Source organism: Carettochelys insculpta, chromosome 26 (genome assembly GCF_033958435.1).
Source record: "Carettochelys insculpta isolate YL-2023 chromosome 26, ASM3395843v1, whole genome shotgun sequence".
NCBI lineage: Eukaryota > Metazoa > Chordata > Testudines > Carettochelyidae > Carettochelys > Carettochelys insculpta.
Genome location: NC_134162.1, coordinates 6,427,448 through 6,452,320, shown reverse-complemented (window position 1 = coordinate 6,452,320; position 24,873 = coordinate 6,427,448). Strand labels below are relative to the sequence as shown.

The 24,873-nt window shown below is 45.0% G+C and overlaps 1 protein-coding gene across 12 annotated transcripts in view; it reads left to right on the top strand.

Annotated features, from left to right (window-relative positions):
- The window catches only part of ANKS1A (ankyrin repeat and sterile alpha motif domain containing 1A), a 163,668-nt gene that overhangs the window by 101,930 nt on the left and 36,865 nt on the right, over positions 1 to 24,873 (top strand). For 11 of the 12 annotated variants that reach the window (XM_074977233.1, XM_074977224.1, XM_074977225.1 and 8 more), the window contains 2 exons: positions 5,775 to 5,841; positions 16,646 to 16,752. In XM_074977233.1, coding sequence (XP_074833334.1) covers positions 5,775 to 5,841; positions 16,646 to 16,752 — 174 coding nt within the window. Of the gene's footprint in view, positions 1 to 5,774; positions 5,842 to 16,645; positions 16,753 to 23,224; positions 23,283 to 24,873 lie in introns of those variants that run through there. The other variant, XM_074977232.1, reaches the window with a different exon arrangement.

Below are 24,873 nucleotides of genomic sequence, written 5' to 3'. Positions count from 1 at the left end.
GACTGGCGGTACATGCCTCGGTGTACATATATGGAAAAAATAGAATATTGGGTAGACACGGACAAAGTTAATCGAACAGGGATTTGTGTGTTTCCACTGAGATCCCCAAGGCTTTTCATGTGCTGCAGGGTGCACAGGGTGATACCAGACACTGCCCGCAAAGGGGCAAATGGGTGAGAGGCGTTAGAGGCTAATGAGACTTGAGGAAGCTTGCTGTGTAGGTACCTTTATGGAGGTAACATGACACAGCCAGTGCTCTCCTTTGGGATCTTACAGAACTACTTTGCCAGAACATTTACACTTCACCTACCATTAATTTTGCCTAGTCACTGATGGTAGGGAGGGAAAGGTAAGAGCTTACCTGCTTTCTTAGCTCCTCTTTGCTTTTACCTGGTACGTGATGCCAAAATGAGCTGAGGGGGCTTTTTGGTGTCTAATCACTGTTGAGGAGGTGGTGATGCTGCAGTCCGCTACTCAACTTGAAAAAACTGGGGGTGGTGTTCTAAAAGCAGCCAGTCTCTAACTCTCCTCAAAATTTAAGTGTCAAACCCAGTGTTTTGTTCAACAAGGTCTCTGTCCTGTTTAGTTTAAGGAACCAAAAGCAGAGATCCAGAGGAATAAGGGATGACAATGGGGTTGACTTGAAAGTTTAACTTTAGGTAAATGACTTAGTCTGCTTTTTAAATTGGGGAGATCCCCTGTATGGGTGACAGAACTACACACTGTAGTGTAAGAGGACTTCTGGACAGTGCTGTAAATGATTAAAATGAAATCCATCTGACCTCAAGAGACAGAGTTTTAAATCTTGACTTAACTAAGAGGATGGATTGGCTGGATCTCATCCTGGTGCCAGGTGCATGATGCGCTCAAGCCAGTCTGCCTCTGGATGAGGGTGATGTGCAGTCCCTGTTTGATAGATCTAGGGTTGGAATGATGGGGGGCTGCAGATGGCTGTCTTTTGTTAGAGCTGAGTGAGCAGAGAACTGCTTGCACAATCTCTGCCTCCATCCTTCTCTTTGCAGAGTTCTTTGCCTGGCTTTACAAATACTCAAATTAAACCTTTTAAAGAGGGTGAAATGCCTATTTACACCCCTGCCCCACTGTTCTGACCTATTAGTACCCTGAGCTATCCCTGTAGAAGTCTTTCGATGGTCCAGAATTAACCTAGGGATTGATTAGAAGGCATACCTGGATCAGTACTCTTAGCAGTCCCTGAAGGTATTGACTTTCTGCTAGTAGCCTCTTGGAAAAGGCTGGTGCTGCATGGGGTGGGGTTAGAGCAGGAGGAGAGTGCGTTCCAGAAATCTTAGTTGACAGTGCAGCTTCATTTCTTGTATCGTGGGAGAGCTTTAAGCCTTTCTAATTAGCATACACAAAAATCCCCTTGCAGTAGACTGCCCTCCTTTGGCTAAAGGAAACGTACATGTACTCTCAACAGCTCATTTGTAAGGCCTGTATCTGCAAGGTGCAAGGTTTTAGGTTTTGTTAGTGATTGTAGGAGATGTACACGGTGGTTAGAGTTGCAAGACAGCAGGGCTGATAATTGCTGAAAGGACCTATTGTGTTTTAACTGTCCATTTTTGTGGGGACAAGCATGCTCTGAAAAGAATAAGGCAGCCTCAGCTCCAATAGATGTCAGCAACTGAAACAGCTGTGGCTGTCCAGATGATAGGCGTAAGTTGTTTCTGTAGGAATAACCTTGATGTACCCTTGGGAATGGCTGGTGTAGTGGTGTGAGATGAGCATAAAATTCCCCAGTCTGTTGAGCTAAATCTGAGGGCGCAGGTCACAGGTTAATTAGGGTCTCCCAGAAAAAAAAAACTATAATGACTGACAGCCTTGGCGGCAGAAGTCAGTGTGAAATTAACATGTCTCTGAATACCTTGGTGCTCTTTGAATGAAGTTTCCTGTCCCTGCCTCCTGCATGCAAATGAATCGGTGCTGACAGCCTAGCTAGCGTGAGATTGTCTCCTAGCTGAGATGATGAAAGAGCCAGTGAGTTGTTTGCACTTCACTGTTGGTCTCTCTCCAGGGGCTCTGAATATATGGGCTGTCTGGCTCTGGACAAGGTGTAGGATGTATAAGGCAATATCAGACCTAGTGTTAAAATGGGCACTGCAGCATCACATCTGATTTAAAATAGGAGAGAGGAAACTAAGAACTTCGATCTAGCTGTGCTGTGCTATGGAACAGCACTTGCAGGGGGATCAAGGGACTCCCTTTTTCAGGTTTAGCTCTCAAGGAAGAGAGGAGAATCCCTGAAGACCTGCCTTGTCCCCGACTGGCACTAGTGTTTTCATGTAAGACTATTAGTTGTCTGTCCACTTGGAAGGCACCTCTTCCCTTGAGTCCATCTCAGTGGAAGCTGCCTGAGGACACCAGGGGTGAGTGATCACATCTAGGACCTTATTATAGCCAACCTGTATTGTGTGCTTAGCTTGTGTTGCTGTTCACGCAAAAACAGGTGCCTTTATACACACGCACACCCCATGCTGTGAGGAAGTGCACAGTCAGAATCCAACACCCACTGTGGTGAGGCGTAAAGTAGTTTCTTCTGCATCAAATGTATTATCTGCTAAATACTTAACTTAGATTTTATTATCTTGCTAGGAGCAAATGTTTTCTTGCCTTTTTCTCTCTTTGAGTATTTTAGTTGAAATTCTGTTCTCAGGTCAGTTGTCAGTTGATGGAATGCCATTATTATGGTTTGCACAGAAATAAAATTACCCATGGAGGAGCTCTGTCAAACAGTACTAGATGGAACATGCTGAGTTAAGCCCAATGGTAGCCAGAGCTCTTCAGAGCTCAGGGTAGAACCAACTTAAGCTGAGTGGAATTGCCATGTTTAAACACTTGTGTTTAATTACAGCTGGGAAAGAGCTGCCTAAGAATTCCTTTGCATTGCTGTTCGTTTGTTCCAGAATATCTCCTTTTTTATTCCTAGTTCTAGTTCTTTGCTGCACAGTTGAGAATTGGAATCCTGTGCCCATGCTGCATAGGACAGGAAGCAGTTGAGTTCGTGTTCAGCCCTCCATATCTGTGATTCTAGGCAATGGGTGTACTGACCTTTTGGATTCATTTAATTTTTTTTTGAGGCGGGTCAGTGTAGTCATTGTCAGCCTTTTCAATGTAGCATTCCCTTATTTGAAAATTTTTTTTGCCACCCCCATGTAGTTTTCTAGGATTGTGTGGTTAATTTCGCATTTTCTTTCAATCTCTTGAAACATGAGTGAGAATGTGGGGAGCAGGGAACAAATGTTACAGGCATTTTTAAAGGCTTAACAGTTGTTACTGCTCTGCTCCACTGGAGAACTGTCTGTACCTGTAAGGGTGAAAAAGGGATTGCTTTTATCTCCACCCCAAACCTATTCAGGTTCTGCTGTTGCTGATGCTAGATTATGTTGCCTGACTACCAGCTAAACTGAACAGGGGTTTGCTTTAGGCTGTGAATCCAGCTGCAAAAGACTGCTAACCTTCAGAAAGGGGCATGAAGGCATGATCAGCACAGTAATAAGTATTTTTATGCTCCAGTGTTTGTGTTACTGTTCTTTGTGGACAGCTGGCATTCAGCTGAGAGTATGGGGAATAAATCTTGCCCAGTTTATTGCTAAGAGATTATGTGGCACCTATGCAAGTATCAAGAACACTTATAGTAGTGCAGAGGTCAAAGATAGAACTTTTTTATTGTGGGTTTTGACAACCAGTTTGAAGTATCACCTTTATGCTACAGCAGCCTGACAATGACAGAGAGGTGAAGAAACTAGCTAGTCTGATATGTATGTGTGTATATATGTGTGTGTGTGTGTGTGTATATATGTATATATATATATATATGTGTATGTATATATATATATATATATATATATATATATATATATATATATATAATGTGAAAGTTTTGTTTCCTAGATGACAAAGCTGATTTACAATTTCAATCAACACCACAGACATTTGTTCCAAGTGACTGAACTTGCCCCTCTCATTACTGTAGGCTGACCAGTCCCTCTAAAAAGATTAGACCAACAGTAAGAAGTGGGCCGGGTGGAGGAACGGCCTTACTGATTTTAAGAGGGCAAACAGCAGCAGCCCTTAGAAAAAGGTCAGGACAAAGAAGCACGTAGCGGGTGGTGCAGTTTGTCTTGCAGCATTGTGATCTCTGGGAATCTTTGCCTCAGATTACAATTACAGGACTGCTCATGACATTTGATCTCACTATTAAGGCTCAGATGCATTCTAGTTCAATAGGAAGCCCTGGAAACGCAGGCTGAGGAATGATCTCATTTCTCCAGCCAATGGACCGTCTGTTCTAAATCAGCCTTTCTTCAGTATTGACACAATAGAAATGTGGGGATAAGCTAAGCTGGTGCACATTTGGAGGGCAAAAAACACTGACCTTGAGATGGTGCTTGTTTCTAGGAATGTGACTTTGGGTTCCTTGGGTACAAAGTAAATCTCCCCACTCGCACCCTCGGTCACTTGCAAAGCTGCTCTCAAACAGGTTCTACCCCAGGGATAGTCAAGGAAGACTTGCCCCCTCAAAATCACCACCCATTTTCCTGTCCCCTCTGTGCTTCTCAGAGGGCTGCGGACACCACCAGGCATTTTCAAGGTGTGTCCAGAGATCTCTCACAAGGAGGTGGGAGTTTATGCTTGAGATTTCCTGCATGGCATTGTAGGGCTAAACATTCAGATCTCAAATGGAATCTGAGCCTCCGAATCGGATCCCACGGTTGTTCATGAAACAATAACAAGTTAAGAGCTAAAAATCACATTTTAATTTACTTACGTTACAAATGCCTTAAATGATGGAACCTACAAGAATTCACTGTGGGTGTACACCTTCCTGAGTTTCTCAAAATGGACAGTGAAATTAGCTTCCCAGGGTTTTTTTTTTTTTTTTTGGTCTTAGAAATGTTTCTGTTGTTATTTAAGAAAGTGTACAGTAAAACTTCTGTTTGGTCTTTCAGATTCTGTAAAAAATCTTAACTTACAAAACCTGAATTTTGGACCAAATTTGCTGATGAAACCCAGGTCCAAGAATGAAAGTGGTGAGGAGAGACAGATCCCTGACAATTAAAATTTCCTTTAGTTTTCCTTTGATTATGAGTGAAAGGGATTTTCCTGGAGCTGTGGGTTCTGAGCTGCTTATCTGAGGGGATGACACTGTCTTTACTTCCCCTTTCCAGGCTGTTAGTGTGTGTCCCGGAATGCTGCTGCTTTTGCAAACCGCGTCTGTTTCAGAGCTTACATTGGCTGTTAAGCCCGGCTGTCGGTAGAAGTGCCTTGTTAGGGCAACTGAGGCTGGGATGGGGGCTCAAGAAACAGAGGCCAAGTGAAGCGCACCTGCTGCATGCCACAAAAGTTAATGTGAACTGCATTTTTCAGGCTTTCTTCACCATTGGTGAAAAAGGGGTTGCATGTTTGTTAAGGGTGAGCTAAGTTTTACAGGTCTTCTCCCTCCCCTAAAAAATCTTGGTGCTCCACAGAAGAATCCTGAGAGTTAAGGGGCTTTTCACAAGACAGTAACAGCAGTTGAGAAGGATGAGGCTCTGGAGAGTCCCAGGCCTGCCCCTTCTTCCTCTTTGATTCAGTCCTTCTTAAGAAAATCTCCTTTCCAGGCCAAGTTTTAAGAATAGACCCAGTTCTAGCCCCTTCCTTCCGTGTCACCTGGGAGCCTTCAGCAGCTGCATGGGGACAAGTTCCCAAGGCTGCCTCTATCCTCTTGAGCTGAGTCTTGAAAAACAGTGTGGCAATGTACTGTTTTTATATTTCAGATTGAGAAAATCATGAGCTCCATCGGTGAAGGCATTGACTTTTCTCAGGAACAGCAAAGGATCTCAGGTACTGTGCTCAACTCTTGTGTTGTATTCAAAGCCTGACGTAATGGCATATTCCTTCTTGTGAGCAGCTTTCTCAACTTGCCTTGGCATCGGGAAGGGAAAACTAATCAGAGGACCAGGCTCATAGGTCCTATCTCATAGCTTCTGTGTGACACCGTCACAGCTATCAAAGGCCACCAAAATCAGGCCAATCTCCCTTTCATATAGGATCCCATCTAAATCATAATGTGAGTAATCCTACTCCCCAGGCATTAGGTGCGGAAAGGGAGGGTTGGAGAGAGAGTAACCACATCCCTAGTGGGCAAGTGAGCCTTAGCTTATTTCCTCACTGTTACTACCTAATTTAAGATCAGAGTTGGCAGATATCAGACAGCCCTGTCAGGTAGAAGTTGGCTGCTTCATTTGTTGCCTCATGAGAAGTGAGACCTTGAGTTAGTGTTTTATGCAGGTCTCTGGATGATGATGTCAGCTCTTGCAGTTCTCCTGAGAGTGTCTGTATTTGATTGTGTCGTGTCCTCCCCCACCCCCCCCAAAAACCTTGAGTCCTGCAGTCAGAATTTGAGCTTTGAATTTACAAAAGTCTTCGTGGTGAGAGAGGTTCAAAACCTAATTGCAGATAAAAATAATCCCAACCTTATTTTTTTTTTAAAAAAATCTTATTTGCATACATAGCTCAGGACTTGCGGCATTGGCAATCGTGTCTAACATATGATGCCTGCTTGGGCTTTAGTGAACTTTCATCCCTGCGTAAATATAGCCAGTAGAAAGACCTATTCTAGGAATTGCTTCATATTTTCAGGAGTAGCTTGTGATGCATGGGTAGAGAGGTGAACTTTCGAAACACAGTTGGCAAAATTCTATGTACTAGTTAGGTCAGATACTGTGGAAGAGGATGTTAACAGTCAGCATTCAGGGAGATTGGACTCTTAACAAAGACAGACAGATTTTGCAATAACACAGCAGCTCAAAGAGCACTCTGCTCAGCATCCCCTTCTGGCTGTCCAAGAAGCATCAGAGGATTGGTGGACAAATCTCCACAACAATTATATGGCTGTTAACAGAGGGAAGTGACCTTAATCTTCTAGTCCAGCTAAAGACTGGGGGTTGAGGGAACACCAGTTCTCTAAATCTGTTTAGTTTGGGAATGGAGCTTGTGTTTCAAGAGCCCCAGCTAGAGTCTGAAGCTGTTTCATTCCCAGTTGCTCCAAGGGTTGATGGTGTTTATAGCCTCACAGAAATTCAGTTATGTTTACTGTTCTGATGAAATGTTTCTCTCAAGCTTTTTGGTTCCCCTGTGCTGGTTGGTGTGACCAGATGCTGCTTGTGAGGTGTTAATTTGCCAGACCTTCATCCTTGTACATAGATGTAACACAATTCCTTCTAGATGGGAAACGATTCACTCTTTTAAATAAGATTGAGGATTTAAAACATGAGTGCCTGGGTTCTGAAGACAGCTCAAGTTTCGCCCTAGAGTTGAGTTGTTTAGAGCGAAATTTTTGATTTCACTTCTTGAAAATTATTGAGCCCATTTTCTCCAGTCCCATATGCCCAACGTTGGCAATCCGGAGCAAATAGTTCAATGCCCATTCAGAGTTGAGGAAGAAGACATGCTGTCTCTTCTATAGAGGTTCATGGTTTTGGGTTTGATTTCAAACATTTTTTTCTCTCGAACTTGTAATTTCACTTAACAAAAATACCCAGATCTAATACAGTGGTAAAGATTTCATGCTTAATCAGTCATCAAATCAGTGTCTCCAACTTTGTCAGTGAGTTGTATTGTATAGTGAGGCAGGCAGCTATGTAAGGAAGTATAAAAAGTCTCCTTTTCCAATCCTGGGTGGCTTGTTTTAGCACCCAGATGAACTAGAATGAATTTCGTATGGGAGTCCGTTGTATGGTTCCTCAAACATTTTGCAGAATAAATCTATAACGTTTCTAGATGGTTGGAGCAGAAGCCCTTGAACAAAGCTTACATAGGACTCTGCCTTTGAAGGTGGGGAGGATCCTTTTCAGGCTATTCAGCTGCCAGTCAGAGGAGGTTGTGAAGTTTCAGAGGAGGCTGTGAAGGACAGGGCTACAACAGGATTTTAAAAAGAGCTAGATAAATTCATGGCGGTTATGTCAGAGGCTGGAAATGGATGGCAGGAGAGAGATTGCTTGGACATTTACCTGTTTTGTTCACTTCCTCTGGGGCACCAGGCATTGGTCACTGTTGGCCGACAGGATATTGGGCTGGATGGAACTTCGGTCTGACCCAGTATGGCTGTTAGGTTCATTCCTCCTCAGTCTCATGGGAGAACAATGAAAAGGCATTGATGGTCAAATGTAAGAGCTCCTCTTCCTCAAGGGTTCATTAAAATTAGCTCTTCTGAAGCCTGTGATGAGAAGTGAGTTCACTGGCATCTCATGATGTTTGTGTAGATGGGATAATAAAACATCAGTCCTATGTCACTGCCTCTAAATATGAATGAAGGATGACTAATGACACAGCAGAACTAGACAAGCATGCCATTGTGGTTAAGAGACTGAGCTGATTCAGGTGATTTGGTCTCAAGAAGTCTCATCACATCTAGGCTCCCTGTGTCTTTGGGCCAATGTACCTCACTTTCCCATGTGTATTATGGAAGAGTAGTGCCTTTTTCCCACCCCTGTTCAGGCTATAAACTGGGCAGGGGCTTTGTACCATGCCGAACACAATGTAGGGTCCCAGTTTTGATTGGGGCCTGTTGATGTGTCTGTAAAACAAACTGAGACGCTAACAGGATCTGTAGTAGCTCCTGGTCCTGAACCTGACAGGCCTTCTAAACTCGGAGTGGTTGCATTTCTACCCAGTCTCAGATAGGAAGAACCTGGTGCAGCTGGAGTGATGCAGAGATTTCCCAACAAAGCTCCTGCAGTTGCTCTGCAAACCAATTTCACCTGCCAGTGCATCTCCCCTCTTCTTAGGATATCTTCTCTGCCTCAGGGAGGGACTAAGACGAGTATTTGCGAAGCCTCTGGTGTGAAATGATTGCCTCTGCAGAGGCCATGGATGCCTCCATCTTTGGATGCACATCAAGGCTCCAGATCAGATACAGCTCTAACGTCTATCTCCTGAGTGCAGTTTAGTAGTTGACCTGGTGCTGTTCTACCTTTCAAGGATGTTGCTCCATCAGTTTGCTTCTAGAAATTAAACGATGGATTGCCACCGTTTTACCAAGCCCTGGAATTGTGCATTTTTGGCCTTGCCGTCTTTGCTCCCTCAGAGAGTAAATGGGACACTCGTATGTGCCCATGCCTGGCCTGCGTCTGTCAGTTGTATTCCCTTAAACAATGCATGTATTTGAAGAAAGCTGCCACCTGGCCTGTTTGCGGCCCTCATTGAGGGCTAGCTGCTCTGGCACTGCTGCAGCCCATCACTACAGGAGAGTGTTGGTGGAAGTGTTGTCTTGCAGACTCTTTATCATGTGCTTGATATCTCTAACTCATAGCATTGGATCTGCGAAGTGGGGCAAAGATCACAGACCTGGATGGCATGGGTGCCCTAACCAGCCCTCATAAATATGCCTTCAGGAGTTAGAACCAGATTATTCATCTTGGGTCTACAGACAAGAGCTGTTCATCCTCATTCTTCAGTTATGGCAGATTTCTCGTGAGAATCTGTAAAGGGCTTGATGTGATGTACGTTTGTGTATGTGCGGGGTAAGAGGTAAGGAACCTTTCTGTGTCAAGATTAGTTCCAGGGTTCGCAACTGTCTGCTGTTCTCAGGACACCAGGGCAACAATGACAGTTCTCCCACTGGAGCGTGTCAAGAGCCGCTCCGTAGTTGTGTTGCCCTGGAGCCACAATTAATGCTTTGCTGCTTCTGAGGTGTAGTTTCATCCTGGAAACTAATTTTGTTTATTGCCCCTTCTCCTGTCAGTTGGTTCTCAGAGACCTGTGTTTTGTGCCTGTACCAGAGGGGGAGTCTCTGCACAGCAGCTGGTGGCTGGCAGGGGAGAGGTGTCTGATGTACTCTTTGAAATCGAGCCATCTGGTGAAATGCAGTGTCTAAAACTTCAAATGGACTCTGAACTGAACTGCCGGCTGAGAGCTGTCTAGTACAACTCATGGGCAATTGCTAAGAATAGCAGGAAATACCTGGTGCCGGTGAGACAAACTATGGCCTAGTTTACCCCCCAAAAAAGTCATGGAAACCACATCACTTGGCATATCTTAAGTTAGAACTAGATTGCTGGGCTGTTCTCTGTTGATTACATTGCTTTGTGCAGTATTTAGAGGCATGACCTAGTAAGCTTTTTTCTCATGCCAATTTGACATCGAAATCGTATCTGACATAGGGACAAAAGTAGTCTAAATTTGCTATCTTGGCAGGTACCCTGTCCTTTCAGTTGGGATTTCTGACTTATTTTGATGGAGGAAGGGTTCCCTTACATCTGTCGTGTGTGTGTGAGATAAATGGCTTATGGGCAGAATTTGGGATGATGCCCATTGCTTGTCAACACCTGTAAGTGCAGTGGCCTTGGCCTTGTCTCTTATGCATAATGCTTTGCAGGCTGTTCCTGGCAGACTTGCCAATATGTCCAAAGGTCAGCCTGTCCAATGCTCGCTCTCTGCCCGACCCTTCTCCCTCCCCCTGCTTTGGTGACAGTCAGATGCAGGAACAGCAAGGGAGGGAAAATGAGAGCACCATATGTGTTTCCAGTAACCTCAGCCCAGACTTCCTTTTGGTAGAGACCTGTTTTGTTCCCCTGGCTTGCTTCCTAAAGGCTCTTCTTCCACCTTTAACCAGGAACTCCCACAGAGAAGGCTGATGAAAGCTTCTCTTTGCCTCAGGTGTTTTCCAGGCATGTGATGACAGACAGTGAAGGGGGCCTTTGTACTGAGCTCCTGCCTTATTTACTTTTTTCCCCAAAGTGCGACATTTAAGTGCCTCCATGGGACAGCTTCTCAACTCCCAAGTGCTAATCTGTGTCTGTGCACACAACGCACGTCCGCCATACTAAACATTAGCTTTTTGCAGTTTGCTGCTTGGTTTTGCGTTGGTCAGGAGGGTCCCGTCATGTGTTCTCAGTGGGAGTCTATCCTTGGACTGCAGTAGATCCCCAGCTTACTGATTGTTGACGGTCACTTGATAAGGAGTCACCCTCCTATTTGTGAGCCTGTTGATGGCAGACTGGCCTAAATCAGGAGCTGCAGGCCTTCTCACAGAAGGGGCAGGTGTAAGTAGCTGTTGGGGAATGTGGGGCAGTTGACACTCTCTTCTCCGCCTGTTCTCATATGTATTGTGGTGGGACCTCTCAAACTGCACCACCCCCTCACAGATTTCCGCTCTCCACTGGGCATGGTCTTGAGCAACGTTCTCCCAAGTGTTGACACTGACGTTGCACTTTCTCATGTGTGCCTTCTGCATGCCCTTTATCACTTCCTCTGGTCTCCAGTGCTCCTCTGTCTTTACTCCAACTTGGAAAACAGATTCTGTTTTGGGAGGCAATTAGGACTTGCCTCTCATGTCCAATAGCGTTGCAGCGTGTGTGGCTTGAAATAGGGTATATTTTGAGTCCAATCCATGGTTGACTGGTTACCATCTTCCTTTGTGACAGCACACTTGGCAGACAGGTTGGGAGCCGTAGCTGGGAGTTTGATTGGTATCGTTAATGAAGAGGCCTGCAGGGGGAGATGCCATTTTTACTTTAGTTGTTGTGCAGGGAGATCTGGGTAAAAAGGACACTTGTTTTTCAGAAATGGGCTGACACATTCAACTACTTTGTACTTAAACCATATGTTTTTCTGTAGGCTGTGCTGTATTAGACTTTATTAGGTTCTGTGTGGAGCAGCTGCTGTAGACACGCCGATGGAGAATAGCAGCTTTCTTCTCTTCCGCCCCCCCCCACGACCCCTTTTCTTCTCCTTTCCTACCCCCCAAATAATCTTCAGTTGCCTGAACTTAGAGAGTGCATTTCCAGGCAAGAGTCATTAGTGTGGTTGTGTTGGAAGTGGTCAGGCCAGAGCTGTACCTTGGTGCTTTTTCTGAGGTGTTACCAGTGTTGTGCAGCTTATCTGCAGGTCATCTTGTGCCTGCAGAGACCATGATGGGGCATCCTCCAAGGCAGCTTCACCAACCCCAGAGCACATGGCATTTGGGGAGTGCATCTGTAGTCAGACCCCTGAGTGTTGGACCTTCAGGTCCTGGTTTGCCTTACTTGCTGTGAGTTGCTATGGAATAAAGCTCTTCTGAGCCCCTGCTTTTTTTTTAAGCTGCATGACTGTACTTAGCTGACGCCCATTTTGAAGAGAAGCAAGAGAGGTTCCTACTGGAAGGCAAGATTGTCATGTAGTCTAGGGTGCTCAAGGCCAGGTTGACAGGTTCAAATCTCTGCTTTCCTACAGACTCCCTGTATGATGTTGCCTGTCTGCCTCAGTACCTCAGCTGTAAAATGGGGATACAGCCTTGTCTTTCCTCAGGGGTGTGTGGAAGACCACATTTGAGACTGATGCAGAAAGTGAGGTAAAGCTATGACACCCCATTACCAGTTAGCTGACTTTCTCTTTTTACAGGATTTGGGCTGGAACTTACTACTCAGTTACCAGGGGTCAGACTTCTGGTTTCACAGGGTGGCTTGCAGAAGATGACCTTTTCTGTTGAACCTGCTTCTTGGCAGAATCCCAAGGGTGGGGTATCTGAGACAAGGGGAAAAACCCTTCTCTCCAGCTCAAGTGTATTCGTTGAGCTGTGTACGTGCTTTTCAATGGCTTAGACGATGAAGCAATCCCATCCCTTGAAGAACCTCATCTTCGACTTAAAGCTCTTTCCCTGCCCCCTCACCCTCGGAAGGGAGGCGGCACTGCCAGGGACACAAAGCTTTGTATTGGTTCAGTGATTTTGCTTGTCTGTGTCCCTGCTGGAGATGGTGTGTGCTGTGCTGTCTTGCATTTCTTTTTTTAACAGCCTGTCCTTGACCTTTTGCTTCTGCACAACATTTTGCCTTCCCATATTTTGAAAAAAGCAAAAAATATCAGGGGTAACGAAGAGGGGAATTCAGTGCTTGTCAGAACCTCAACCCCACTGCACAACAGCTTCCTAAGCCCTGGCAGCTCTGGCTTCTGGCCTTGGAAGGCAAGATCTCTTTGCCTGTTGGTTTAGTGATTTGTCAGGCAAGGTTTCTCTCCAAGCCAGAGTAGATGAGTGGTTACTGTGTTATCCCTCAGCCAAATGGAGGTGGGAGGCTTGGTGTCCTGGACAGGGAATGCATGTGATGCTCTGTGCCGTTAGCTGGAGACACAAGCTTGAAAACAAGGATGGCATTTTACTGGACTAAGCTGCCTTTGAATAATCAGTTTTACTCCCAGTAGTGCTCAGCACTGTCTCTTTCCTGCATCTGAGTGAACTAACAGTTAATTTATTTAGACCTCTTTGCCTAGCCATCCTGTCGAATGTGCTTGGTTTGGTTTATAGCCTGCCTTGAGGGACTGGAGGACATTTGACTAATAGTCCAGGCCTTGAGATCATGTTCCATCCTTCTTTCACTGCCAGTATTTGCACTGCTTGATGTTTGGCCCTCTTAGCTATGCAGTACCATTTCGCACCTGAGCTATACCGTCTGCCCTCAAGACCAAGAGTACAGCCTGTGATTTTTTTTTTTTTCCCTGTAGCCTAAGTATGACATAGGTCAGTCATGTCCTCAAGTCCAGACAAGCTGTGTTAAAACACTTGTTAGACCCCCATGCATAAGTACAGCCTACACTGAACAGATTTTTCTGCAGCTTGAACCATCTTGTCCGCTGTGTGGCACCCAGGGCGCTGTCAGCACTTAAAGACCAATGGCCATGTGTCATTATGCAGAAATCTTTCTGGGGGCTCGCTTAGCCCTGATACCTTACCACACTTGAACCATGCTGCATCTACTGGAACAAGGAGTCCAGCTTGGTCCAGGTCTCATCAGAAACATCATTAGTCAATCCACTCTCTTTCCTCCCCCCCCCGCCCCCGCCCCCCAATCTGAAACCTATTCCAGACTCTTAGCAGAATTCATAGCTCTGTACATGGTTTCACCGAGCTTGGGGAGAGGTGGCAGAGCTGGTTAGGTTTAAAACTTCAAATTTTCTCACCTCTTTCAATGAAGTTGTGCTCAGACTTCTGTTACTGCTGTGAGCAGTGCAGGAGGCTCATCTGTTCTTCTCTTACTTACAATGTGCAGACTTTAATCCTTTGAGGGCATGTTACACTTTTCTGATAATTCTGGCAAATGTCAAATCTCTGAGATTCTCTGTTGCCCCCTCTGCCTGCCCCAGTGTTTAATATCCAAAATCCAGGCTCTCCCCCCAACCAGTTTTACTGGCATCTCAGTGAGTTTTAAGATTTGTCACTCCAAATTTTTCCCTGTGAAGAGCAGAGAGGTTTGAAAATATGCTGATTAATAATAATACTGAATAGGCTGAATGAATATTTTTTTTAAAAAAAACAAAGGAAGGAACTGACACTGTCTCTGTCCCTGTCACTGGTGCTGGACTGCCTGAAGAGACACTTGTTGGGATAGCTGGAAATGTCTGCATGTCACACCTGATAGATAAATTCTGAGCAAATTGCAAATCCCTTCAAACTGTCCAAGCAGAGACAGAAGGCATGTTTTTTAAACCAAGCCATGTAGCTTATCCTTTGGAGAATATGGAAAAACTGGCAACTTGAGCCTGACAGTAGTAAAGCTGCTCTGTCCCCCATTCCCCGGCAGCTTCTGTATTGAAGTCTGATTGCTGCTTGTAGGGTGGGAGGAGGAAGGAAGGGGAGGGAGAGGCAGTGTGAGAGCGAGAGACAGGACTGAGTGGAAGAGCAAGCGTGGAGCTCACAGCCTGCAGACAAAGCGCTCTGCTGCAGCTCTCTGCAAGGGTGCACCGTCGATTGCTTGGTCCAGACCACAGCTGTCTGGCTGCCTACTGGCCAGAAATGAACTGATAGTGCAGAAGGATGGATTCCCTGGCCACACAGGAGCCTGCTGCTAAAATCTCAAGATTAGATGCTGTCCCTTTGCATGGACTGTGTTAGGCGAGGGAGTCAAACACTTCTGGAGCTCTGCATCCCAGGCGTGGCAGTGTGTGTTATGCTGGTCAGCTCTCTAGAATATACTGATTGCAGTTTGCTTAGCAGAGGAGCTCTCTTGTGGACTGGCGCAGCAGTGAGATCCCTGACTCTACGATCTTTTCAATATCACAGTGAGCTCTGTAGTGTGGAAGTGTCTCTGTGGGTTGGGGTGGGAAGGATGTCTTACAATGTATAAAACAACTTGATTTGATGAGAAGATTGAAATCCCGCTGCCCTGGGACTCTTTATTTTGCATATGCCCTTGAAAGATGGACATGTTCGGAAGCCAGAGAAATTGTGTGTGTCTTGCATGCCAGATCCTCCGAGTGGGGTGCACAGGTCACCTCTGAACTTTTCTTTCTTTGGCATATCTGTCTTGAGTCTTGTCTAGAGCAAAGCAACGGGTTACTGGACTCCTCTTGGGCTTGGGGAACGGAGAAGTTGCCCGTATGTTTTCTGCAGGGCATTTATCAAATGGCTAAAAGGAGGTGCCGGGGCACGGCATGGACCTGAGGTACTGCAAGAAGAGGGGCGTGTGTGTGTGTGTGTGTGTGTGTGTGTTTTTCCTTTTTTTTCTTCTGGCTTCGTTTTGGACCAAGAAACTGAAATGTCTCCTTCCCCGGAGGTGCTTTTCATCTTACTGAGAAGCTCAGACGGCAGCAGCTGCATGTAGATAAGAAAAATGAAGGGAAGGGCAAATCCAAGCCTGTGTGGAACACCTGGCAGGATCGAATTCATTGGATGGAAAATGTGCTGATTCCTCTTAATTTCTCACTCTTACTGCAGTGTAGCTAGTTGCTCCGGTCTAAGATGGCAACTGTGATCCCCAGTCCAGTCCAGTCAAAGCAGCCTGCTGGGATGTGGTGCCTCTGGAGGGGTGGCAAAATGACAATGCCAGGACTCCTAAACTCAGGCTCGCTGTCTTTCATACCTGTGTTCCTCGTACCAAAATAGCGGAGAGGGCCCGTTACCATGGTTTGCCTATTTCGGGACTGTTTGGGGCAGAAAAGTATAAACTCTCTTCCTTTCTTCTGCTGCAGTTTGTGTGCTTTATTTCTGTCTTGCATGTGTTCCTGTGGACAGCTGTTCTCTAATCTGGCTGCTGCCACTGCTTTTCTCAAGTCCGTCATGTCTGTCTGTCTGTTTCTCTGAGATGCATGAAGACGTATTTTCTCCCTAGCTGCTTTGTGCTTCCCTTGTTAATAGCTGTTGCTGCTGGCCTGGCATATAGAGGGGTGCACCTGAAGTTGCATGGATGGAAGGACCTACCTGGCTGTATGTAGTTGTGAGCGCTTTCTCGTCATTGTCTTGCTTCTGAACACCTGACTTGGGATGCCTCGGGGGAGAGTTTGATGCCCCCTGAGATGAGCCCAGGATTTGATCAGCATCCACCTTGGGGCTGGGCTTCGCTTGTATGCCTGTCAAGAAACGTGCGTAAGCGAGGAAAGCTGTGCATGTGGTACCACCGTTCTCAAAATGGTTCTAAACAGCTTATTCTTGCAGGATGTTTGAGTATAACTGGGATGCAAATTAAAGGCTCAGTCTGTGGACAGCACCAGGAGCTTATTGTTCATGGTCTGTGTGTGCAGGAGGAATTGTCTGCCCTCTGACTTGTACTGTGGTCATAGCGTGACTTCTCTACCGGAGTGACTATGATGTGGCAATGCCATCTGTCCTCCTCGGAGTGCCGCTGCTACCGGCTTAATGGTTTTTCCCTTTTCAAGCATCTGCCGATTCCTCTCTCGTCAGGTTCGCGGATGCTGGAGCAGAGCGTTGGGGAGTGGCTGGAGTCCATTGGCCTGCAGCAGTATGAGAGTAAGCTGCTTTTGAACGGCTTTGACGATGTCCGATTCCTGGTAAGTAGCGCTGTGGCATTTTGACCGAGTGCTTTTCCAACACCCATAAACTTTTTACAAGGCTTTGTATAAACTGCAGCGAACTGGACCTGTGTTCTGCGCCACGGACACTTGGATTTTATGGCTCTCCAATGAAGCAGGCTGCAGCAGATTCTGGAGAGAAATTAAGGAAAGGTGGAGGGCTAACCTGGATCATGCATTTTTGTATTGCAGCTAAATTGTTCATGTGCATTTGTGAGCAGTGGGGAAGCTATTCCATGCTTAAGGATGTGGCACAAGACTATTCTGAACAAGTCAGCTTCTGTTGCCCCCCTTCCCCCCCCATAAAGCTTCAGCTTTGGTACCAGGTATCTTCCCCACTTCCATCCGGAAATATGTTCGTACTACTTCTGGGATCCAGGGGACCTCCTTAGACTGTCCGGTATATTGTGTTCAGCTGAACCGGAGCTTCTAGCTTTTCCTTGAATTTTGGCTGGGAGGGAAATCTTCAAGAACACTTGGGTGCTGCCTCATTTGGCAAGCTCTCACAGAGGTCAGAAGGAGAATCTCTGGGCCTCATATAACTCCTGGTTGGATCAGGGTGTTTCTTGCCTGTGCATATAGAATTCCCCTCACTGTTAAGTGTAATTAAAGCAAATGAAATTTAACTCTTTTGAAGTGAAGGCAATAGGGTGCTGTTAACCTGCCAGATGTATGTCTGGATTTCCCACTCACAACATTGTATTGAGATCAGGAAGCTTGAACTAAGGACACACTTGCAGCGGACAATGCCACAATTTGCAGTGTCTTTGGTTAGCCTTTCGACGTGAACCTCTAACAGGCAGCCAGTCTTTGTTGGCCTTTTAGGTAAACTACCAAGAAGCAATCACTTGTTTATTTCCTTTGTGACCTAGAAGTGGAGTTCAAAAGTGTTTCCTGGTTGTGTGTTAGCTGAACCAGTTGTGGTTTCTCTGCCCTTGCTAGAGCACTGGAAAGTGAGCGTCAAAGATTTGTGCCTTTGTGCTTAGGTGCCCTAGTCATGGGCCTGAACGTCTTATAAAAACACTCCCTGCCCCACGGAGTGTAAAATCCGAGCAGTAATCTCTCTAGCAGCTGCTGTTCTCGGGGTGTATCAGGAGAGGCTGTTGTCCCTCCATCCTCTTGGCTTTGTGAGGCCTTATTAGTGCAACTTAACCCATTTTAATGGTTGAAGAGGGAAGTGATGCCAAGTCAAAATTTATTTGGAGTGTGGCAAGAACTACAAATCAGGCTTGAGTCCGTTTCAGAGTGTCTGTCCCTTTCTCACCCACAGAATCAGCCAAGTTGAGATATGATGGTTGAACTGCTAAATAAGGAAACTAAGGTGGAAAGTAATAGGGGTTTTAAAGTGAAATAAAGGGCATGATGCAACTTGCCTGCCTTTGTAGGTCACCTTTAAATCACCTATATATTAAAGAGTAACAGAGAGTAAGCTGTGCTAGTCTATACACTATCAAAACAAAAAGCAGTCAAGTAGCACTTTAAAGACTAGCAAAATAATTTATTAGGTGAGCTTTCGTGGGACAGACCCACTTCTTCAGACCATAGCCAGACCAGAACAGACTCAATATTTAAGGCACAGAGAACCAAAAACAGTAAGCAAGGAGGACAAATCAGAAAAAGATCATAAAGGTGAGCAAATCAGAGAGTGGAGGGGTGGGGGTGGAAGATCAAGAATTAGATTGAGCCAAGTTTTGTTTTGATGCTGTATATTGCAGATTATTATTGGCCGTATAGAGTGTGATGCTGTAACATTAAATGTGCAGCTAATTTGAAGGTCATGTCAGTCAGGGTTAGGTGTGTGTTTGTGGAGGGGCGTGGGGAATTCAATGCCTGTAATTCAAGGCTTCTGGTCTGCTCTTGATTTGATTGAGAAATGCAGCCGCTTGCTGGAAGCAAAGGTGTTCCCAGGGGAATGCTAGACCATGAAATATAGTAAGTACAAAATGTACTTGCAAATGGAGGAGCTCTGAAATGGCACACACTGAGAAATTCAGGCTCATTGACTGTTGTGTGGCTGAGGTGTTGCTGGTGCTCTCAAAACTGTTTTGGTGCAGATGAAAGTGATGCATAATACTTGAGTGTTAAACTACTACGTGAGTTTGACAAAGGTGGATTCCAAAGCAGTGTGTGTGATTGAAAATGAATTAAATCCGTGGTGTGAGTGAAGCCTTTCACCCGTTGTGAGCTTGGACCGCAGCAGCTGTTCGGCAGTGCATGAGGCACTTTGGGAGGTCGGGGGGAAGATATGGGAAAATTCACCTTCCCCTTGCTTGCTTCTGGATATGTTAGAGAGGCAGAAGATAGTTATCTTGGTAGCCTGTAGCTGGGATCACAGAGTAAACATGCCTGTGAATGAAGAAGTGGGTCTTATCCCCAAAAGCTCACTACTTAATAAATTGGTTAGTCTCTAAGGTGCTATAGGATAGCTTGTTTATGGGCTTGGAAGGTGCACTTGAATACTAATATGTATTACTCAGCAGTGCTGCTTCCTGTGAGTATTCAGTCAGAACTCTGCTTGTGTGGCAAATGACTATCATTCCCTTTGCCCTCGCTTAGCTCTGCAGAGCCGAGGCAGCTTTAAGATGGTGCTGTATTCTGCTGTAGCTCATGCATCTTCAGCAGAGCAGGTGCACTGGTGACACCGCACTCTTTTTGTCTCTCTTTCCAGTTGGATGTTTTGTCTCAGCCCCTCGCATGTAAGGTCTCTTCCTATGACTGTCGATGGCACTTGTCTTCAATATCTCTACCCCCAGCCCACCCTGTCTAAGATTTTCCCCTCTGTTTGGTTTTCTGTGACGCTTTGGGAACGTTGTAATTAGTGTTTTGCTTCATTAATTGTACTCTGACCTTTTCATGCTATTTGGCTATCTGGTATGAATGAACTGTGCCAGGCGTATGCTGTCTGCAGTACCTTGGACAGCTCCACTAGCCAACTTTGTGTAGATGGACTTCTCAGCCTGTGCCATTTTCACCAGAGCTGCCTGGTTTGAGGAAGCAATGTATCCATTAACCCTTCAGCTGCCTGAAACATTGGGTGCTGCGTTTTGGCAGAGTTCACAATTAGCCTTGTGTCCAGTGGTCAGAACCACACTGGGGCTCACTTGGCTCTATCCAGAGATTTGACACCTATCTGAGATGGGGCAACTCGCTTGACTCATAAAATGCATACCTCTTTATAGGCAGTAAGTCTCAATGTTCTTGTAATCCTGTGATGCTCACCCCGTGCACTTATTTATTTTGTTATTGGTAATGTCTCATTGTGGGGTTGTTCTGGAGACTGTACGAGACCTTCAATGCAGATAATTTGGTGGTGGTTTGGCTTTTGTGAAATGGATGGCTGAGCCTCGTTCTCGTCCCTAGTGCACTGCTGCCTCTTTCTTCACATCGCTCCGACCAGGCCTGGCATTAGTTGGTGCTGTTGCCTCGTCTTTGTACAGAGGGCAAAGGTTGAGTGAACGTGGAAGCGAAACATATCATCCTCCAGAGGGGATCTCCATAAATCAGGCTTGGGCAATAAGGGGAAACTTTTTTTATGGTGCTGTCCTAGAGTCCTTTTGTTCTCTGAAACTCAGCTCTGCGTAAGGTAGCCAAGAATCTAACTGAAACCCTGGCTACTGGTGCTTTTTTGTTACTCATCCCTTGTCATCAGTGAGCACGTAGCGGAATATGTTAGGGGTGGGTTGCCTTTCCTTTGGTTGGAGCTTGAAGCTGATACAGTAAGCACAATAGGAATATACAGTTTATTTTTCTCTCCTTGGTTTTTTTTGGTTTGTTTTTCTGATGCAAAGCCATCAGATGCTGTATGTTTGAGTGAAATTATTTAGGAGTGGTTTTTCAGTGATGGATCGGCACTAAATCAGATGAATTATTAAAGAGGCAGTAGATGCTTTTGTTTGGAAGTCCAGTGCCTTGGAGTTCTCGGGTTTCTGATGCGTTTGTTACTCTCCACAGCGTAAGCATATTCATGACTTTTGTTTAGCATTGTTTCCTCTGTTAACCAGCCTAATTTTCAGCTGTAATGAAGAATGTTTCAAAGTGGTGAAAGATTTTTTTTTTCTAGAGGCTTTTAAGCGGTTTTTATGTGAGGTTTAACTGTGAGTAGAGCCGCAAAAGTGAGCCTCAAAATATTCCATATAAAGGGTAGCAAAGAAAGCTGGATGATGGCGTGCAAATTGCCAGATGGGCTATGTAGCTAATAAAGTTTTAGTAATAAAAATTAAAAAGCTGGCATCTTTTGCTAGTGAAATGTTCTTATTGCTTCTCTTAGATGCTGCATCACATTATACAAAGGAGACTGTGGTGCAACTTTGTTTTCAGTATGTGAAGAATGTTTCCCTGGATGCCTTAATTCCCAGGTGGCTCATTTGTGAGCAAATAACAGCCTCTTAGACATTGGGTAAGCAAGAAAGAATGACAAGAACAAACTGCTGTAAGTGTAACCAGCGCCGATTTGTCGTATGGCCACACTGTCTCAGGGCATCTATTTAGTCTAATTTCCTTTGAAGAGTGTTCGGTTTAAAGCCCTGGTTTAAAGGAGAGTTCTTAAAATATATTCTACGAAAACCACAGCACACCCTGCCGCTGCACAGTGGTGAGAATAAGGAAATCCAGTGTGTGCTTAAACAATTTCATTTGGCGGTGTTACTTTATTTGAGCAAAATCAAACATTGCCGTATGTAGGTTGTTTCAGTGTACTCTGGAGCAGGGGAGATAATTCGTTGTAAATTGCAATGAAAGTTGTGTGGAGTTGAGGGGGAGAGGTTATGTAGGGGCTGAGGGGTAAGGGTTGGTTATACAACAGAGTTCATTGCCTTTGATGGGGAAGATGACCCACTCATGGGAAATGTCTTCCCATGGGCAGAATGAGTATAAGTATAAACTCAGTAACCTCTTGAGGATGGTTCCTAAACATCGCCTATGTGCAGGTTTTAAAAAAAAAAAAAAAAAAAAAAAAAAAAAAAGGCAGGGGGGTCTCAAGATGCAATCTTATATGTTAGGCAGCGTTGACTGGGTCAGGATGTGAATGGGAGCCCTTCGGGGAAAATCCAGGTGGTGCAAGAGATGGCATCTCAGTAGGTGACATTTTTCCTTGTAAATCAAAACTGAACCAGCAGCCACTGAGCTGTGATGGATAATTTTTTGAACAAAATGCAAAATGTGGATCCTGAAAACCTTGGGCTGCTAAAACTCCTCTTAGAAAGTTTTTCAGAATAGCAGCGTTAGCCCGGGTGTCCTTGTTGTATTCCAGCTCGGGTATTTACTGTTCACCTAAAACTCGTTTGGCTCCGGTATTCTGAGTTTCCCATTCTAAGCTAGGGTTGAGGAAACTTTTTATGATGGGCCCAACTTTTTGGCTCCTGCAACCCGTGTAATGTAATCCAACCCGATGGAAACTTTGGTTATGTTCATATGGAAAAATACCCTTTGGCGCATGTAAGAAAATAAATCTGTAGAATGTAAAAACTTTATTAGTTGGTATAGAAATGTGAATATGTCTACATAAAAAGTCACTTTTCAACTTTTTTAATGAGATGGATGAACTTGAGACCCAACAGTTGATCATGCTATGCCTCTTATGAAATTGCATGCCCCTTTGAGGGGACGTGCCCCCCGCCCTCGCTTCGCTCACCTCTGTTCCAAACCCCTCTGCAGCATAGTTCCATATCTGCTTCACTCCAAGTATGGGTGTAAAGTTACTTCTGAATCTGTAGCATGTCAAGCATTTGGGGGAAAAAAGAAGAAGAATTGCTGATCCAATGTGGGCAGGCAGGAGGGCTCAAGGGTGTTGAGACTGAGGTTTTGTGGCGTTTCCAAGAATAGCGATCAGTTATTTTCACAAAACCAAAGATCACTTGAGTGACCCTCAGCTGGCCTCCCTCTCTGGCGTGCAGATGTACAGTCAGAGGTGTTGCTTCAATCTACTAACAGCTCTGTGAAAATTACATCACCAGAAGTGTAGCGGAGAGTCAATATGAGCTGAAAGGAGGTGGTTGGTTAGTCTGGGAATCAGCACATTTTCCCCTCACAGGGTGCATTTATGCATTTTTAATGAGGGGTATTGAACACGAAAGGACACTGCAGAAAGCTCTCTTCCTCAGATTCATCGTGAAGAGGCAACAATTGGAGAGAGAAACTGTAATGCGAGCCATGAGCCTTTTATAGGCTTTCTAATAAAGAGGAAGGATAGTCTGTTTTAGTGAAAAGCTGTGATGCACTGCAAGTGAGGAGCGGAGATCTCCCCCCCCCACCCCCCGCACACACCTGCAGTGGCTCTTCTCTTATATCTCTTGTTTAGGAATGCTAAGCTGCCTCTTATATCTCTGTGCAGGACTGGGGTGTTAAGAGGCTGCTTGGCTTTGGCTGCTGCTCAGTGATGTTTTGGTGACAGCTTGTGAAATATGACATTGGCTGCGTACTATTAGGTTGAATCTCTCACCTGAAGAGAGAGAAGGCCGTACCCAGAGGAATGGATTTTTTTGGTGATTTCTTTAAATTTGTTTCATAAACAGGTAAGAAGTACAAAAGAATAAATGACTGACAGCTTGTAGATGTTTCCTAATGTTGCATGCTTTGTCAGTCACCAGCAGAATTTTGCATCTTGTCAAATCTGCAGGATAAGACAATACGATAGACCAAGCATATCAAGATAAGAGTAATGCTAATAAAATAGACACCTGAATAATGACATGTATGCAGTGTTGTAGTTATGTCAGTCACGGTATCAAAGAACCCATGTATCCTTAAATTCCTGGGAGAATTTTGGTCTGGGGGTGTCTTTGAGGTCTTCATTAGAGGTGGTGCCAAGAGATTTATCAGTCGGCCTCACTAACATAGTTGTGGTTGAGGATTATGATGGGATTCCTTTTGCTGTTTTGGGTACCGTCAGGAGTTTAAAGATATCAGATATTTCCCCAAACAACTCCGGGAGAAATGCTACAAACTCATTCTCCACAAACTCACTTCAGGACTTCCTGTGTGCTTTCCAAACACACAATAAGAGAATGCGAGCAGACCCATCTTGTGCTGGGCAGACCACTCATAGGCTGCATCTACACTAGCAAGTTCTTTCAAAAAAAAAAAAAAAAAAAAAAAAAAAGGTAGAGGGAGAGCTTTTCCAGAAGACCCCACGGACTGCCTGCATACACAGTGCACTCTTGATCTGAAATAGAAAGCACACAGCCCTTTTTCTGGTGGCCTTCTTCCTCTCTCAGATGAGGAGTGCCTTTTTCCAAAAGATTCTTTCAGGGAAAAAAACGTGTGTAGATGCCCTGAGGGCCTTTTTCTCAAAAGAGCAGTCGTCATGGCACCAGATTTTTCGATTCTTGGCCTGTTCTTTTGAAAGAGCCATGTGGACGCTCTATATCAAAAGAGCGGAGTGAGTGTGTGCATGTGTGTGTACACGCTCTTTCAAAAGAAGTTTATTTAGAAGACATCTTCCAGAAAAATGTCTTCCGAAAGATTGCTGTAGTGTAGACGTTGCCATACTGAAGATATGTCAGGGCTTATAGAATCATGTTGTTGCCTCATCTCAAAAAAGATAGCTGGGCATTGTATAAAGTTCAAAGAAGGGAAGAAAAATAATTGAGGGTTAGGGTAATGGCTGCCAGGTGAAGAGAGGTTAATAAGACTGGGACTTGGAAAAGAGATTGCTAAGAGGAGATACAATAGATATCTATGGTTGTGTCTAGACTAGCCCCCAACTTCAAAGGGGGCATGGTAATTAGGGTGTGGGGAGATGACTAATCAAGTGCTGCGGTGCATATGCAGTAATTCATTAGGCTACATCTCCCGTGAAGCTACTTTGGAGTACCTGCAGCTACATGCTAGCCGACACTTCGAACTCCCTCGATGCCTCAACATTTTGAGTAAAGGGACTTTGGAGGAGTGCAGGCACTTGAAAATACCCACGGCTACATGCAAGCTGGCACTGTTTGCAGTTTCACACTTTGAAGTGGCGGTGGGGGAAATTTAGCCTAATGAAGTATTGCATATGCACTGCGGTAATCTCCCAACACCCTAATTACCATGCCCCCTTCTAAGCTGGGGACTAGTCTAGACACAGACTATGAAATAATGACTGGCGTGGAAACAATGAATAAA